The sequence below is a fragment of the Cebus imitator genome, unplaced genomic scaffold, assembly GCF_001604975.1.
Source record: "Cebus imitator isolate Cc_AM_T3 unplaced genomic scaffold, Cebus_imitator-1.0 Scaffold577, whole genome shotgun sequence".
Lineage (NCBI taxonomy): Eukaryota > Metazoa > Chordata > Mammalia > Primates > Cebidae > Cebus > Cebus imitator.
The window spans coordinates 331,775-349,391 of record NW_016107892.1 but is presented as its reverse complement, the minus strand read 5'-3'; the positions used below and the strand labels follow the sequence as shown (position 1 = coordinate 349,391).

General features: G+C 55.0%; 1 protein-coding gene across 5 annotated transcripts in view; it reads right to left on the bottom strand.

Annotated features, from left to right (window-relative positions):
- Positions 1–17,617, bottom strand: part of MTSS2 (MTSS I-BAR domain containing 2) — a 24,563-nt gene extending 6,946 nt beyond the window's left edge. Inside the window, exons 1-11 of one of the 5 annotated variants that reach the window (XM_017516262.2) lie at positions 17,295–17,617; positions 12,625–12,686; positions 12,459–12,532; positions 11,690–11,774; positions 11,509–11,600; positions 11,351–11,425; positions 11,065–11,073; positions 10,006–10,163; positions 9,558–9,665; positions 8,571–8,668; positions 6,120–6,342 (exon numbers count right to left, since the gene is read on the bottom strand). In XM_017516262.2, the coding sequence (XP_017371751.1) occupies positions 6,120–6,342; positions 8,571–8,668; positions 9,558–9,665; positions 10,006–10,163; positions 11,065–11,073; positions 11,351–11,425; positions 11,509–11,600; positions 11,690–11,774; positions 12,459–12,532; positions 12,625–12,686; positions 17,295–17,363 (1,053 nt within the window). In that variant the 5' untranslated portion in view covers positions 17,364–17,617. The other 4 variants (XM_017516265.2, XM_017516263.2, XM_017516266.2 and 1 more) reach the window with 4 other exon arrangements.

Genomic DNA, 17,617 nt, shown 5'->3' with positions numbered 1-17,617 from the left:
TACTGGACTTTTGTCCATCAGACTTTTATGAATGAGAAAAAAAAAAAAAAAAAAAAAAAAGATTTTTAATAAAGTTACAATAATTAACACGGTGTGGCATTGGTATAAGGCAGACGAATCAGCAAGCAGGACAGAATGCCAAGTCCAGAAATAGCCACACACTGGGGAAAAGAAGATGCTATGCTCCAAATGTCTATGTCTCCCCCAAATTCCTCTGTTGAGATCTTGACCCCCAAGATGAGGTACTGAGAGGTGATTAGATCATAAGGGTGGAGCCCTGACGAATGCGCTTAGGGATCTTATAAAAGAGGTTTGAGGGAGCTAGTTCGCCCCTTCCACTATTGAGGACACAGCAAGAAGGTGACATCTATGAACCAGAAAGTGGGTCCTCACCAGACACTGAATCTGCTGGTGTCTTGATCCTGACCTTCCAGCCTCCAGAACTGTGAGCAAAGCATTTCTGTCATCTAAGCCACCCAATTTATGGTATTTTGTTATGGTACTTCAAATTGACTAAGACAGATTTTTTTTTTTTTCAATATACTGTCCTGGGTCCATTGGATATCCATATGAAAAAAAGGACCCCTACCTCACACCACACCCCCCCACGCACACTCTCAATTCCAGATGAGCTGTAGATCTAAAGGAAAAGGGCAAAACCAAAAGGGTTTTAGAGAAAAATCTCTTTGTGACCTTTTTGCAGTAGGCAAAAATCTCTCAAGCAGGACACAAATAGCACTAACAATTTAAAAATGGATAAATGGGACTATTTTAAAACTAAGAACTTCCGGTCATTAAAAGACCCCCACTAAGAGAATAAAAAGGTACCCATAGGAGAGAAGATAGCTAATGAGGAATTTTATCTGCAATACCAAAAATTCTATAAATCAGTAAGAAAAACATAGACGATCCAGTAGAAAAATGGGCAAACAATTTAAAAAGGTCCTTCATGAGAGAAGATATCTAATGGCCTTTAAAAGTATGAAAAGGTAGCTGGGTTCAGTGTACACATCTGTAGTCCCAGCTACTCAGGAGGCTGAGGTAGGAGGATTACTTAAGCCCAAGAGTATGAGGCCGGCCTGGGCAACATAGCAAGATCCTATCTCTTAAAAAAAAAGTATGAAGAGGTGTTCAATCTCATTAGCATTAGGGAAATGTAAATAGAATATACAGAAAACTACTACTACTATGCATCCACCAGAATGGCTAAAATGAAATCAAGATAAAATGCCAAGGGCTGGTGAGGATGTGGAATAGCAATGTACTGTCATCATCTTGGCCAGGCTAAGTGGCTCATGCCTGTAATCCCAGCACTTTGGGAGACCTATATGGGTGGACTGCCTGAGGTAAGGAGCTTGAAACCTGGCTGGCCAATGTGGTGAAACCCCATCTCTATTAAAAATACAAAAATTAGCCAGGTGTGGTGGCACACACCTATAATCCCGGCTACTCGGAAGGCTGAGGCAGGAGAATCACTTGAACCCCAAAGGTAGACGTTGCAGTGAGCTGAGATTGCACGACTGCATTCCAGTCTGGGTGACAGAGTGAGATTCTATCTCAAAAAGAAAACAAAAACCAAAACCCAAAACCAAACCAAACCAAAACAAACAAAACAGCGTCCTAACCTTGCTAACAAGAGTGTAAACTGGTATGAGCACTTTGGATTACTCTGTGGTAGTGTACCTATCCAATCTGAACATGTGCACATCCCATGACTTTGTAATTCTGCTCCTAGGTATGTGCCCCACAGAACTGTGCACTAGAACGTTCACGGCACTGTTAGCAGCATCATAGCCAAAAAACTGGAAACTATGCAAATGTCCATCAAAATGGCTAAATTATATATTCGCACAATGGAATGCTATATAGCAATGAGCATGGTCTATATCTCTACCAAAAACATGGATGAATCTCATAACCATAACTGAGCAAAAAGCAGCCAGATATAAAGGATACTTAGTATATGATTGTATATATACATGTAGAAAGGATAAAAAGGGCAAAACTAGGCCAGGCGCTGTGGCTCACGCCTGAAATCCCAGTGACTTGGGAAGCTGAAGTGGAAGAATTGCTTGAAGGCAGGAGTTTGAGACCAGCCTAGGTAACATAGTAGATGGATCTCAGAGAAAAAAATTAGCCGTGTGTGAAAGTGCACACCTGTAGTCCCAGCTCCTTGGGAGGCTGGGACAGGAAGACCACATGAGCCCAGGAGTTTGAGACTGCACTGAGCAAGGATTGTGCCACCATACTCTAGCCTGAGTGACAGAGGGAGACCTTGTCTCAAAAAAAAAAAAAGTCAAAACTTGTCAAGCTAGTGGTTACCCTTGGGCGTGTAGTGACTTAAGAGAGCACTGGTGGCTTCCGGGGTGATGGTTATCCTGCTTATGTTCTTGTTCTTGGTGTGCTTAGAACATTTCAATAAAAAAGTGTGTTGGCTGGGCATGGCGGCTCATGCGTGTCATCCCAGCACTTTGGGAGGCTGATTCTGCTGGATCACCTGGGGTCAGGAGTTTGAGACCAGCCTGGCCAACATGGTGAAACCCCGTCTCTGCTAAAACTACAAAAATGAGCTGGGCGTGGTGGTGCGAACCTGTAATCCCAGCTTCTTGGGAGGCTGAGGTGGGAGGTTCGCTTGAACCTGGGAGGCAGAGGTTGCAGTAAGCTGAGATCACACCATTGCACTCCAGCCTGGGTGACAGAGAGTGAGACTCTTTCTCAAAGAAAACAAAAAAGTTCCTGAAAGACTCGTTGGTAATGGGCTATTTAAGACATATTTATGAGTCTGCACTGATAAAAACAAAAATTAAATAGAATAAATGGAGGAGAAGAGACAGATCTTTTTATAGTAGAATCTCAATTAATAAACGGAGGAATGATGGAAATAGAAAGTCACCTATTTTAACAAGCGAGAATCATCAGTGGATGCCAAAATTGGTGAGCAAAAGTACGAGGAAAAGCAGGACATTTGCATCCTCTCAAAAGTATCCCTTCATGGGATAGTTTATTAATTTATTAATTAAAAAGGAGGAAATCATGACACCAGTGGAGAAACGTGGCACATGCCACCTTCACCATGGATCAAGGTCAACAGCACTAGTCACATGGCACAGTGACATCGTGCAGCATTCAGGATGCACCAAGATGGGGCAGTCCACTTCTGTGATACTCTTGCCAAAACTCTGTGACTTGCACTTCTGAATGAAAAGACATCAGATCAGATTTAGAGGCAAATCTAAATATCTGATTGATATTCTTCAAATGTATCAAAGTCATGAAAAACAAAGAGGGACAGGTTTGAGAAACTGTCACGAGCAGAACACACTGAGGTGACACCAACATGAAACACTGTGTAGGGTCCTCGCCGGGCGTGGTGGCTCACGCCTGTAGTCCCAGCACTTTGGGAGGCCAAGGCAGGCGGATCACCTGAGGTCAGGAATTCCAGACCAGCTTGAGCTACATGGTGAAACTCCGTCTCTACTAAATACAAAAAAAATAGCTGGGCGTGGTGGCACATGCCTGTAATCTCAGCTACTTGGGAGGCTGAGGCAGGAGAATCGGTTTGAATCAGGGAGGCAGAGGTCGTGAGCTGAGACTGTACCACTGTGCTCCAGCCTGGGTGACAAGAGCGAAACTGTCAAAAAAACAAACAAACAAACAAAAAAAAAACAAACTCCCATCTGTAATCCCAGCACTTTGGGAGGCTGAGGAGGGTAGATCATAAAGTCAGGAGTTTGAGACCAGTCTGGCCAACATACTGAAACCTCGTCTCTACTAAGAATACAAAAAATTAGCTGGGTGTGATAGTGTGCGCCTGTAATCCCAGCTACTTGGGAGGCTGAGTCAGGAGAATTGCGTGAACCCAGGAGGTAGAGTTCGCAGTGAGCTGAGATGGTGCTATTGCATTCCAGTCCAGGCAACAGTACAAGACTCCGTCTCAAAAAAAAAGGAAACATTATGTAGGGTCCTAAATTGGGTCATGGACCCCTGGACCGGCAGAAGGACAGGAGACAGAAAACTGGCAAAAATAGAAAAACAAATGTAGATTACTTAGTATTATACTAGTGTTAATTTCTTGGTTTTTTTTTTTGAGACGGAGTTTCACTCATGTTACCCAGGCTGAAGTGCAATGGCGCGATCTCGGCTCACCGCAACCTCCGCCTCCTGGGTTCAGGCAATTCTCCTGCCTCAGCCTCCTGAGTAGCTGGGATTACAGGCACACACCACCATGCCCAGCTAATTTTTTGTATTTTTAGTAGAGACGGGGTTTCACCATGTTGACCAGGATGGTCTCGATCTCTTGACCTCGTGATCCACCCGCCTCAGCCTCCCAAAGTGCTGGGTTTCTTGGTTTTAAAAATGTTTCTGGTGGTTACGTAAAGTAAGATGTCAACATTGGGAAAGACTCTGGGAAGGGTATAAGAGAACTCTACATATTTTACAATTCTTCTACAAGTCTAAACTGATTTCAAGATAAAAAGTTAAAAACAAAAAACCCCTCTGTGGCTAGGTTAAATAGCAAAAAAGAAAAAGTAGTATTTTTAAATTTATTGATTGGAAGATAAAATTGAAGAAATGATTCAGACTGTATCTGGAGAAACAAGGAGATAGAAACTATGAGCTAAGAGATGCGTAAGAGAGAGAGGCGGCCATGCATCCAGCCAGAATCCCCATAGGGGAGGATAGAAAGAATGAAAGTGGGAATAAAGATTAATGGCTGGCCAGGCGTGGTGACTAACGCCTATAACTGAAGTACTTTGGGAGGCTGAGGCAGGCAGATCCCTTGAGCTCAGGAGTTCAAAACCAACATGGGAAATGAGGCAAAAATGCCGTCTCTCCTAAAAATACAAAAATTAGCTGGGCATGGTGGTGCATGTCTATAGTCCCAGATGTTTGGGAGGGTGAGGTGGAAGGATCGCTTGAGCCTGGGAGGAGGAGGTTGCAGTGAGCCAAGATTACGCCACTGTGCTCCAGCCTGGGAGACAGAGTGAGACCCTGTCTCACAAAACACAACAAACAAAACAAAACAAAACGAGATAATGACTGAAAATTCCCGGAACAAATGAAAGACATGAATACAAACCAAGAGATGTTAAATAAAAACAAATCCACGTTATAGACACATTGTGGCAAAACTGAAGAGAAGGCCTAGAAGTGCCCAGAGAGAGACTGAGATTCTTCAAAAAGCAGCATCGGTGTGACTGACAGCAGGCCTTCCAACCAGTGGTGGAAGCCAGAACACGGTGGGAAAAATGCCTTCGCAGTGTGGACAGAAGATAACCGTTACCCCAGGACAGTGTCCCTGGCAAAACTAACTTCCAAGAAAGAGGATGAAATAAAACATGTTTACAGATAAACAAAAACAGAGTTTACCACTACAGATGTATGCTAAAAGAGTTTCTAAAAGGCGTTCTTTACTTCAGAAAGAAAGAAAATAGACTTTGGAGGATTTGAGATGCAAGGAAAAAAAAACGACAAGAAATGTATATCAACATATGGGTAAATCTAAACAAGTAGTGTATGTATAAAACAAATTCAGAAGAAAAATGTCATTTGTGGGTACTATGAAAAAAGAGAAAATAATGTAGCTTATAAGTTTGAGAGGGAGTGGTTGACAAGTAAAAAAATACACAAGAAGCGCCTTAAACTTTTCAGGAGGTGGGGTTGTGACTTTCTAAGTATGCATGGTAAAATTTCAAAGTAACCTATAAAATAAAAGAGATAGGATATAACTTACAATGCAGTAGAGGGGAAATAAGAGAAAAGGAAAAACAAAGGCAAGAATTCAGGACAAATAGAAGAAAGCCAGAAGTCCAAATACGTCAGTAATCATAATAAATAGAAATGGGCTAAAAATGCCAATTAAAAGATAGAGGTGGTCAGACTGGATAAAAAAAGAAAATCTAGACATCATGCTGCTAACAAGAGACTCATTTAAAATATAAAGATAGGTGAATTTAAAAGCAGATATAGAAAATGATAATATAAATACTGAACAGAATGAAGGCCTCAGGGCCTTCAGGCCAGTCTCAACAGCGATAGTGGCCCCACATGTGACTTGCCTGATGCTGGCATAAGGCTGCAGCACCCCACCCTGATTGACCCTCCTAATGCCCCCTCACCTGGCTGGTGATGTCTGATGGCATAGGCGAGGGGGGCTTGGAGTAGGTGGCGTCCTGGGAGACGAAGCCAGAGTCATGGGAGGAGACGCTGGAGAGGCGAGTGGTGGTGGTGGCTGGCTGCGCCAGGCTGCGGTAGCGACAGGTGGAACTGGGTGAGTATGTTTGGGCACCCCCAGGCCATGGGGCTCCGCCACCCTTGGCACTGCTACTGCTGCTGGGGGCACTAGGGGAGTGAAGGAGGAGGGCACAGCAGCCAGACAGGGAGACAGAGGGGTGTGTGTTTGGGAGGGGGTGACAGACGAGGGTGGGGAAAGAGGTGAGGGGCAAAGGAAGGAAAAGACAATGTCAGACTAGGAGGTCCTGAGACCCAGGTACTACAGAGGAGCTGTGTTCTGGGATGGTGTGGAAGGGGAGGGCCAGAGCAGGGTAACCCCAGTCCTAGTGCTGAGGGGAGCCATGGTCAGGGAATGCCCAGGGTGAGGCAACCTCTTTGCCTCCTATTCTGCCATTAGGAACAGCTGTTTGGGCCAGGTGCGATGACTCAGTCCTGTAATCCCAGAACTTTGGGAGACCAAAGGTGGGTGGATCACTCCAAAGGACAGGAGTTCAAGACCAGCCTGGATAACATTGCAAAACCCCCATCTCTACTAAAAATACAAAAGTTAGCTGGGCATGTTGGCGGGTGCCTGTAAATCCAGCTACTTGGGAGGCTGAGGCACGAGAATTGCTTGAATCTGGGAGGTGGAGGGTGCAGTGATCCAAGATTGCGCCACTGCACTCCAGCCTGGGTGACAAGGCAAGGCTCTGTCCCCCTTCTGAAAAACAAAAACCACTTGTCCTGTGTGGGCATGGTGGCTCATGCCTGTAGCCCCAGCACTTTGGGAAGCTGAGGTGGGTGGATTGCTAGAGTCCAGGAATTTTAGACCAGCCTAGGCAACATGGTGAGATAGATCCTGTCTCTACAAAAAATATGAAAATTAGTCAGGTGTGGTGATGTACACCTGTAGTCCCAGCTACTTGGGAAGCTGAGGCAGGAGAATCGCTTGAACCCGAGAGGTTGAGGCCACAGCGAGCCATGATTATGTCGCTGCACTCCGGCCTGGGTGACAGAGCGAGACCCTGTCTCACATAACAAATCAAAAACCAAAAAACCCACCAAAAAACCTATTGGCTTTGCCAAATATCTTAATCTAGATTCTTATATCCTAAAGAATATATTTATCACTGACAACCCCCATTAAAAAAATAGGTTAACGATGGGGAAACTGAGTCACCAGGCATCAAACAATTAGAGCCAGACACAAGTCTGATCATTTCTAACCCACCTTCTCAAAAGTTGGTATTTGCCATCCAATCCTAACTGGATATAGATGCACCTAGCATATGGTGATGGTGTGTCTGGGGACAGAGCTCACCTTCCTGGTGGGTCCTGCACCCACCATCACCCTCACCCTCTCCATTCCCTGAAGGGTGTCTGGCCCTCTGTGGCTCACACCCTGAGCACAGCGATTCAACCCTTGGGCAGTGTTCCTGGCAATGAAATTTGCCTTCTCCCTGAGCATCACCCTGAAGCCTCCCAGCCTCTGCCCCGCTCATGCCTGTCCCCTGCAATCAGACACTTCACCGTGGATGGCCATCCACCCAGGGTCTGAAGAGCCTCTGAGGGCCCTGGGCCCTCCTCTCTCTGAGGTAGTAGCTGATCGCTGTGCCTGGCTTCTCCCAAGCCCTGGATGTCCAGCCAGAGTGATTCTGGGGAGAAGGGTGCCATGGCAAAAGGGGAGCCCCATCAGCACGTTGCTCTGTGCTCACTGCCCTCCCCACCCAAGGAAGGTCCCTTGATCCTAAGCTTGGTTGGTGACTGCGAGATCCTTGGCCTCTCCCCAGCTCTGCGAGGTCCCGGCGTCAGCCTGGGTCAAGGCTAGAACTGTGGCAGCTGCCCCCATGGGAACCAGCTCTTAAGAGCCAGCCAGGCTGAGTGTCCTATATCTTGTGGCTCCAGCGCACGTTCCCAGAAGCCTTCCCATCCCTCCCTGATCTTCTCTTCCTATGCCCCACACCATGCTGGGCCTGGCAGAGTCCAGTGGTTAAATGCTGAGACTCTACACGTCAGTTTCCCTTTCTGTGAGATGGAGATAACATACCTGATAGAACAGTGTTAGGATTCAATGAGAATGCATAAAGCACTTAGCACAGCACCTGGCACATAGTGGATGCTCCATAAATGAAGCTGCCGCTGCCCCTGCTCCCTATCCTGCCAACAAATGCCTGTGCCAGTAGCAGTCTTGGGATGACAGGGCACATTTTCCCTCTACATATGCAAATTCCTCAGATGATGTAAAAGTTGTGAATTTTGAGGCCCTGAAGTAATTTCTGATGCAGCTTTGCTGGAGCGTCCCCACTTCCTCTCGGGATACTGTCCCCCACACCCCCGGGAGTCCCACCCCCACTGACCTGCACATGCTGGACTTCCGGGAGCTGGAGCTGCTGGGTGAGGAGGGTGGGGTCTGGTAGGACCAGCTGTAGTCTGAGCCCTTTAGGTCTTTGATTACCTGCACAGGGACATGGATGGGGGGGGTCACTGGAGGCAGCCCCTGAGAGCTGGTAGGGCTAGAAGCCCCCTGACTCTCTTCCCAGTTGTGGACCATACCCTGGAAAACCCCAGGAGTCTGAAGCCCCCTCCCCCAGCCTTCCCCTAATTTGGGGAACAGGGAGACATGGGGGTACACTCATGCTCCTCCGAGCTCCTTCAGCTCACACACACTGAGTAGAGATTCTGAGCTGACCCTGGCCCCATGGGGGTGCAAGTTGCTCCTGTGCCTCCCTGAGTCTGTTTTCTCCTGTGCCTCCCTGAGTCTGTTTTCTCCTGTGCCTCCCTGAGTCTGTTTTCTCCTGTGCCTCCCTGAGTTTGTTTTCTCCTGTGAATCGGGGCCACCTGTTCCTGTCTGAGTGGAAGATTCCCTGACATAATTTGGCAGATGCTGGGCATGCAACAAGTGCCTCTGGAGTGTGCTGCCCTGCAGGCTGTGGGTGGGACCGGTCTGCGTGGAGTGGGAGCAGGGCTGGCGAGGGGGAGAAGATGGCCAGGTGTGCCTGGGTCTAGGGGAGGGGAAAGGGTTTCTGGGCACGAAGGGTGGAGGGGCGTCTCTAGGTTTGGCAGGTGGTCTGCACAGGTGGAGCAGGGCAGGCAGACTCGGCTTGGCTGCATGGACCCAGGACTTTGCACATCTGCTCTGAGTCTGAGAACGCCACTGGCCGGGGCATACGCTCCCCCACCCGGGCAGGTGCTCTGGGATGGCCTGCAGTGGGTGTTAGAAGGGGTCTGGTCTTGTGCCCTCAGCTGCCTCCCCTGAATGTCATCCCCCTTTCCCCTCTACTTTTCCTAACCTAAGGCAGCCCATCTCCTCCCTGCCCCTGCCCCCGGCCCGAGGGCTCCCACACCTGCTCGCTGGCGGGAGGCAGCTTGTGGGGTTCCGCGGTCAGCACCACCAAGTCGTCGATGATGCCCTGCAGGTGGGTGATCTCTCCCAGCATGGTCAACTCACCATTCTGAGGAAGCAGCGAGTCAGTCCCGCCGGCCCTGCCGCCCGCCCACCTGCCCGCCCTGGAGAAGCAGGTCTTGTCAGGCCTCTCCTCTCTCACCCTTTTTTGCTAACGAATGCTGCTTGGGGCTGGTGCAGGCGGGGCCCACACAGCCCGGAAGGCTGGCGTGGTCTTTCCAGACCAAATCAGTACACGGGGAGCTACGAGACCTGCCTTTGGGCCAGGAGCATGTGGCCTTGATGCTCCTAGCCAGGGAGTGCTGAGAAGTGACCTTTCTTGTAGGTCAGAAGGTCAACCCTGGGCCCAGCCCACCCCTCTGGGGTCTGCGAGTCCCCAGGAGCCCCACCACCACAGGCTGCAGGAAAGTGATGAAGGTGCAGAAGCGGCCCCGCTCCTCGATCAGCGCCCGGCGCACGGCCTGTTTCTCCGTCTCCTCCAGCAGCAGGTACATGTCATTGACGTCCTGCAGGGCACTGTCCAGCTGGGGCTGCAGGTCTCCTTTCCCTGGAGGGGTGGGGAGGAGAGGGCTTGCTGGGGATGCCGGCCTGGCTTGCCACACCCACAAATGGCTCAGACCCTGATGGCAGCATCCCCCGGCCGTGGGGCTGGGTGCTGCCCTGGGGCCAGGGACTGGGGAGGGCAGTGGGGACTGTGCAGCTTGTGGTAGGGCTAGTCCCATCAAAGCAGGCAGAGAGGACAGACACACGCACAGGAAAGATGCCAAAGCTGCAATGCCACTCCGGATCGGGGCACCTCCAGGGAGGCTCTTGGAGCCCAGGAGCTCTGCCCACATGGAGCCTCGCTGGCCTCCACTCAGGGCCCGGGATGATGCCCCACACCTCATAAGGTTCAGGGAGTTGGGACAGAAGCGGGACAAAGAAGAGTGTGGGGCTCAGCTGTAGGCCAGACCATGGGGACAGGAGTCAGGAGAGCTAGGGCTGGGGCTTAAGGGCAGGGAAGGGGGTCTGTCTCAGTGTGGGTCCCCACTCAGCTCAGGGAGCAGTGCACACAGACAGCAACAGCGACACAAGAAGCAGCGAGAAAGACAGAGAGAGGTGAGAGGATGATGCAGAGGAGACGATGAGATGGCAGGTGTGGAGGTGACAGGTGAGGACACAGGCCAGCCTGGTGAGGGTGGGGCAGCCAGGGCCTGTGGCCCCACCCCACCCTGGCCAACGCCTCCTGGCCTGGCAGACTGACCCAGCAGTGGCCCCAGACTCATCCCTGGCCAGGGGCCCTGGGGGCCCCAGGGGGACTGTGCCCCAGGCCCCTCCCTCGTGGACCGACCGCCTTCCTGGCTTCTCGTTGGCCCGGAGAGGTTCCTTCCAATGGCCCTGAGCTGAGTGAGACAGACAAATGCGACAAGGACGGGAGGAGCAGCTGGAGGGACCGACATTTGACTTACCAAGTAGCTCTACAGGAAGGATGTGGGAGGAGAGGAGGAGAGACAGAGAAAGAAAGAATGTGTGAAAGACGCCGGATGGACAGAGCCACTCCTGGGGCGGGGCTGCCTGGGCCTCCTGCTGCCTCCCAGAGGGAGGTTCTGGACCAGGTCTGGGGGGCAGGGCGGCTCCCTCTGTCCCACCCAACAGGTTGGAGGGTCCTGGGTCGGGGACAGCGCCCCTCTGGCCAGGATGGGGCGCCCCACGGGGCGGCGGGGCTGTGGCTTGGGGGGCCGCGCCGGGCACTACCTTTGCGCGCCTTCTTTTGCAGCTTGAGTGTGTCGGATGACTTCTTCTTGATCTCATGCCGGGCTCGTTTGTACTCTGGGCAGAGGGGGAGAGGGGAGCGCTCTAATGGGGTCCCTGCGGAGTGGGGGGCAGGAAGCCCAGCCCCTCGCCGCCCCCACCTTTCGCGTGGTCCTTGTCCAGCTGGTTGGCCGCCTTCTTCCAGTCCTCGATGCGCTCCTGCAGCGGGTTGATGAGGCTTTCCAGCAGCGCGCTGCGGAGGGCGGGCGGGGCCGCTGGTCAGGGCCGTGCTCCCCCGCGCCGCCCCCCCCGCCGCGCTGCCCGCCCGCGGCGCGCACTCACTTGGTGAACTGCCGCAGCTTGGTCTCGATGCTGCGGTGGCGCATGCACATGCGCGTGAGCGCCGAGCCGATGTCCCGCGTGGCCCCTGGCGAGGCAAGCGCGGCGTGGGAAGGGGCCAGCCGGGGCCTGCGCAGTCCCGGCCTCGGGCCAGGAGGGGGCGCCCTGCCCCCACCAAGCCGCAGTCCCGCCGGCCCGGGGGATTCCGGGCCTCTTCCGTCTCCACTAGCTCTTCCTCCGCCATCCCCAGCTGGGAGAGGTGGGCGCCAAAGACCGTTCCAGGAGCGGGCCAAACGACCCTCCAGGTGTGCCCAGATGCAGGTGTGGGAGTGCAAGCATGCCCAGGGCCCAAAGGAGCAGGAGCCCCAGGTCTCTGCCACTCCGACCAGTGGGCAGAGGAGGCGCCAAGCCTAGCGGCGTGCTCACCTGCCCCCGCGTGCTTTCAGAAGGGCACGCGGGCACGGGTGGGAAGAAGCCCTAAGGAGAATCTCTGTGAGGAAGGGGGACCAGTGTGGCTGGGGGGTGGTCACTTGAGCAGCCCACAGCAAGAAGGGAATCCCCGGGGAACACTCCTGTCGCCACTCACCCACTCCTGCTTGCATGCCTCTTGTGATGAGGGGCTCATTCTTTCCACGACCAGCCCATTCCATTAAGGAACGGAACTCAAGGTCCTGGGCTTGGCATCCTCTCCCTGGCCCATCCTCTACTCTGCCTTTCCAGCCTCCAGGCCCACCCTGGGGCACCCCCAACCTCCAGCCATGCCCCTCCCCACCTCGGGTGTTGGTGGCCATGTCAGCCACTTTCTGGAAGGCATCCAGGAAGGCCACAGCAGCCAGCACGGTGGTTCTGGGGAGAGGGACAATGGCACAGATGGTCAGGGGCTGGGGGTGCTCTCTCTGCCTGCCCCTCCCCTGTGGGGGTGCCCTGGGCCACCTCACCTCAGCTGGGAATGCAGCTTCGTGGCCTTGGAGTTGAAGTCCTCCCAGATAGGGTAGGAGCTCTGCCGGCAAGATGGGAGAGGAAGTCAGGTTCTTGCAGCCCTGCCCCATGGAGAGGGAGGCTCTGGGCCCTCTGGGAGGGCGGAGAGCCAATGACAGAGCCACCAGGCATGAGCAAGGCCTGTCCCTGGGAATGGGCACCTTTGCCATGCCCTGCCTCCCTGACATCAGGACGGCTACCCTATGGGCTACAGGGTGTCCATATCCTCCCTCAGGGGAAACAGAACAGGAAGTAAGTTTCTGTCGGGCAGGTCCTGTCCCCTCGGCATTTCCCAGGGCCTGGCAGGGGATCTGGGCTGAGCCCAGTGAGGGGCATCGTGTTTCTGAGACACATGCCTGGGACAGTGGCACTGACTGGCCCACCAGAGCAGAGGTACAGTGTGGAGGGCAGGGCTGAAGGCACACCAGGTGTAGACTAGGGCCTCCGAGGCCCCCACCCTGTGTCCTGGAAGCTGCCATCCCAGGCTAGCAGCCGTGGCTCCCAGGGCCGAGGAGGCTGTGGCTGCTGCAGGGCCCGGCCAGCCTGCCGGGGACAACCAGGCCCTGGGCTGAATGGGGCCTTGTGCGGCCAATAGAGCCACCTTTCTCCACCCCCTTCTCCCCTCCCCTCCTGGGGAAACAGTGTGGCCTTTATCCCAGGCTGGCCCAAGGCTCCAAGTTGGGAGGGGGTTTCCCAGTGGGGAGATCGGACTCCTGGCGACTGAGCTGTCCAGCCTGATTATGGGGCTTTTCTGGCTAACGTGTGCCCTGGGGTCCTGGAGAAACCTAAGCCCTGGCCCAGGCGCCCTGTGGTGGTCTTGCTCCTTGAAGGGGAGCCCTGGGCCGGCCAAACCCCAGCCCACAGGGGCTGCTGACCCTCCCTTTTATGTAGGATGGGGCACTGGAGGCTGGGACTCTTCCCAAGAAAGGGGAAAGCGGAGTCCCTGGCTCTCCAGGGCCTCAGAGGGAGGCTCTGCCCAGCTGCAACCCAGGAGTGGGCTTGGGCTGGCCCTGCCAGGCTAGGAGAGTTTGCAGGGTGAGAAGGAGACAGGGCGGCTTTAGGGGACCTCAGAATCTCCCTCCCCTCCCCGCCCACCCAAACTGGTGTCCAGAGAAAGCAAATATTTGCAAAGTCCACAGAGCTTGAAGCAAGAGTGGGGAAGCTGTGGGTGGGCTGCCCCCAGGCGGGCACAGCTCAGGGCAAAGTGGCCTGGGAAGCTGTTTTTAGCCATCCCAAGGAGTGGACTCATGCCACCGTGCCTGGGTACCACTGGGGGTCTTCGAAAAGGGGGCACTTTCCCACCGCCTAGACCCCCACCCCACCTAGCCTTGAAGCCTTACTAAGACCTCCCTCCAGGGAGTAGAGAAGTTGCTAAGGGCACTGGGGGCTCCAGAGCCAGCTGTCCTGGCACCAGAAACCTTCTTAGCTCCTGAGCAGCCCTGGGGCAGACTCAGAGATTAAAGCCTCTCCCCTGGGGAGGGGACAAGATGGGGCGCAGGGGAGGCCAGCCATTTTCCCTTCAGCAAATGGACCCAGGTGCCTCAGTCTCTAAGGACCTGGACCCGCCCCCCTCCCCACGGTAACCACATGAATGACCCCAGAGACAAGGAGGTTATGTCTTATTTGTTTATATCTGCCTCTTCATGATAGGTCAGTTTCTCTGATTAAAAGTAAGAGACATGGCTCCAGCAGCTGGTGCTCCAGGACCAGCATCCTCAGCCTTCACCTGAGACAGGCCCAGGCAAACAGCCTTCCCAGCAGCCCCATGAGATGACTACCACGACTGCCCCCATTTCACGGACAAGGAAACGGAGGCCTGTAGAGGTTAGCTCATTTGCCCACAGCCACAGGGTGGCCGGGTCAGGGCCTCATCCTATGTCTGCATGGTCACTGGAAGCCAGGTAGAGGGACTCCCTTACAATGCAGGGAGACAAGTACTGAGCGTCAAGGTTGGGGAGGCAGCAGGGACTGCCGGGATGCGAGAGAGACCCAGTTCCGCCCCAAGCACAGCGGCTGCTCTGGAGTGGGGAGGTGAGGGACTTGTCACTAGAGGCTCCCAAGTGGATGGGGATGAGGAGGCTCTGTCTGTCCCGGCATTGGCTGTGGTTCAGATGTGGAGTATGGGTGAGCAATCCAGCCTCCAGTTCCAGGGAGTGGGCTTTCCAGGGTCCCCTGTGCAAGGGCCTGTCTGAGCCTCATTTTCTTCACTTATAAAATCAGGAGAGGAAGGGCACCTGCCCCACCAGGCCAGTGTGGAGACTGAAGCAGACTGCCCAGCCAGCATCATGCGGTGCCCAGCACACAGTAAGTGCTCAGTTAACACTGGCTAACAGTAAACAAGCCCTGCCCTCTGCCAGGGGCCCCTAGCAGAGGCCTGGCCAGGCCTATGTGTTCAGGTGACACATGTCACTCTTGAGGGCGTGGGTGAAGAATATGACCCGATTTTCTGGATGGGCCAGCAGTAAGTGGAGGCCCTATTCACCTTGCTGAAGGCACCGTGCCCAGGCTGGGGACCTTGGGCAAGTTGCTGCTCCTCTCTGGGCTTCAGTGGGCAGCCTGACACCAGCAGCCATCTGACCTCGGCCCCTGCTCAGCCCAAGGTCAGGGCCTCCCAGAGGCCCAGGGGAGAGGGCCTTTGTGGGGCCTGTGGAGTCGCTCACGGTGCAAGCTCAGTCTCCTCAATCCGGCTGCTGCTGGCTGCCTTCCTCTGCGGAAGCCCTGCTGCTCAGGCCACCGAGAGAAAAACCAGAAGCTGCCCTCCAATCCAGGCGGTCAGCCTCCAGGTGACCCGTCCCCTCCTTTGCCCCTGGTCATGGCCCCTGAGCACACGCCTGTGTCATAGTTAGGGGCACACCTGTCTTGGCATCATCCCAGGTGAAGCCTTTCCTGTTTTGCCTCCATATGTCAGCAAATCCTGCCCAATGTCTGGCTTGAACCTCTTGCTCTGATCTGGGCCCACTTCTGTCTCATCCCAAAGTTCCTTGCAAATCGGCTAGAGAGGGAGAGAGATGGTCTGCTTTTGCGAGCAAAATCTGCTGCTGTCTGCAGTGGTTGCTCTGAGGTTGCCAATGGTGGTGGGTGGTGAGGTGCGGGAAGGCCCATCCTTAGCCAGCCCTGGGATCAGCCAGGGGAGGGTGGTCTGTGTGGCCCAGTCCCTGACAGGATCCTGGAGCCAGGGCTGTGATGTCCACAGGGCAGGTGGGGACTGCTGTGGACTGAGGGGCCCGGATGTATAGTTGCAAGAGATGGGGGCCCCCGGGGGAGTACACCATAAGGGGCAGGGGGTGGGGGTCATCTACAAGCTGCTAACTGGGTAGTCTCAGGCCAGGCTGGCTTCAGGCCTCTTCCGGGGGCAGGGATCTGGCAGCTGTCCCTGGGGCTGTTGTCCTGGCAGCACCGGGAGCCTCGACCTTCAACCTGCCAGCAAACCCCACCCCTCACGGGGCCTGTCCCAGCAGCGCTGTGCTGGGTGGCGTCACCCCCATCCCTGGCCTGGTGGGATTCTGTGTTGTGCACTTGAGAGTGTGCAGTGGTGGGCTGTGGAGGTGGGGGCCCTTGGGAGTTTCTGTGGGGTGCCTGCTCCTTCTTCCTAGGGTAAGGAAAGGGGGCAGGGCAGGAGGGCATGAATGCTGATTCCTGGTCCCCATCCTATCACTGGAGCTGGGCCCTCTCTGCCTAGTCAGCCTAGGCCAGCCTTGCCAAACCTTGTCCTCGTTTGGGGAGAGGAACCCACTAACTCTCAGGAGGAAAAATGGGGGCCGAGGTCAGGGGCAGGGTCCAACAGTCTCCTTAATGACCTTGAGCCATTCCCAGGTCTCAGTTTCCCCACCTGGTGGGGTGAGGAATGAATGGGTAGCCGGCTCCAGCCTGACCTTAGGCAATCCTGAGGGGGGACGGGGGGGGGGGGGGGGGGGGGGGGCGGGGGCGGGGGGGGGGGGGGGGGGGGGGGGGGGGCTTGGAGCTGAGAGCCCAGGGTGGTAATGGGGTAGGAAAAGTGCTCCCTTGGGGTTGCTCCACCAATCCCAACCTTCATCCCGACTCCTCCCAAGGTGACGATCAAGGTCTATCCTTGGGATGCAGGGACATTCAGCCTGGAGACCTTGGAGTCCTGAAGCTGCCGGGGGGCCGCTGGGGGTGGGGCGGGGCTGGGGGCGGCAGTTTCAGGGTCAGGCGCAGAGGCCTAGGTCGGCGGGGAAGGAGTTAACGGTTCTCTGCTTTATTATTTTTTCCTGCTTCGGCGGTGACAGCATTGTCTGGGCTCCGGGCCGCGGGGGAACATGGTGGTGGAAGGGGGCGGAGGCCCGGGAGACCCCGGACCGTTAAAGGGCCCTAGAGACGGTCCGGGAGACAAACTCCATTCATGGTTTGGGTGTCTGGGATGCAGGGAGCCTGCGTGTGCACAGGCTTGGGTCAACACCCACGGGGCCACGGCGGACACCGCATGGACACCCCGACACACAGGCACTCACACCCCCAGACGGGCATCCGGAGACACGGGCGCCCAACAGACGCAGGCAGGACGCGCTCAGACAAGGACACACACACTGCGGTGCGTGGCCACACCGGGCTCGGAAGCTCACTGCCACGCGTCCCCGGGGGGACCTGCACCCACCGCCGCGAGTCTGGTTACCTTCATGTCGTTGACGATGGCCTGGAAGAGCCCACCCAGGGCACCGCATTCCTTCTCCGCCGTCTCCATGCTCGGGCCTGGCCGGGCCGCAGCGGCGGGGCGCACTGAGCGCGGGGAGCTGCGCAGGGGAGGGGGCCAGGCCGCGCCGGCGCTCGTTCCGAGGCCGGGCCTCCCGCCTCGGTGCAGCGCTCAGCGGCCGGCTGCGCCGCGCTCCGGGGTCGCAGGCCGCCCGCGGATGGCGCGGGCCATGTCGCGGCGGGGCTGGCGGGCGGCGCGGGGGGCGCGGCGCGGGCAGCTCGCGGTGCAGCCTCAGCGCGGGGACT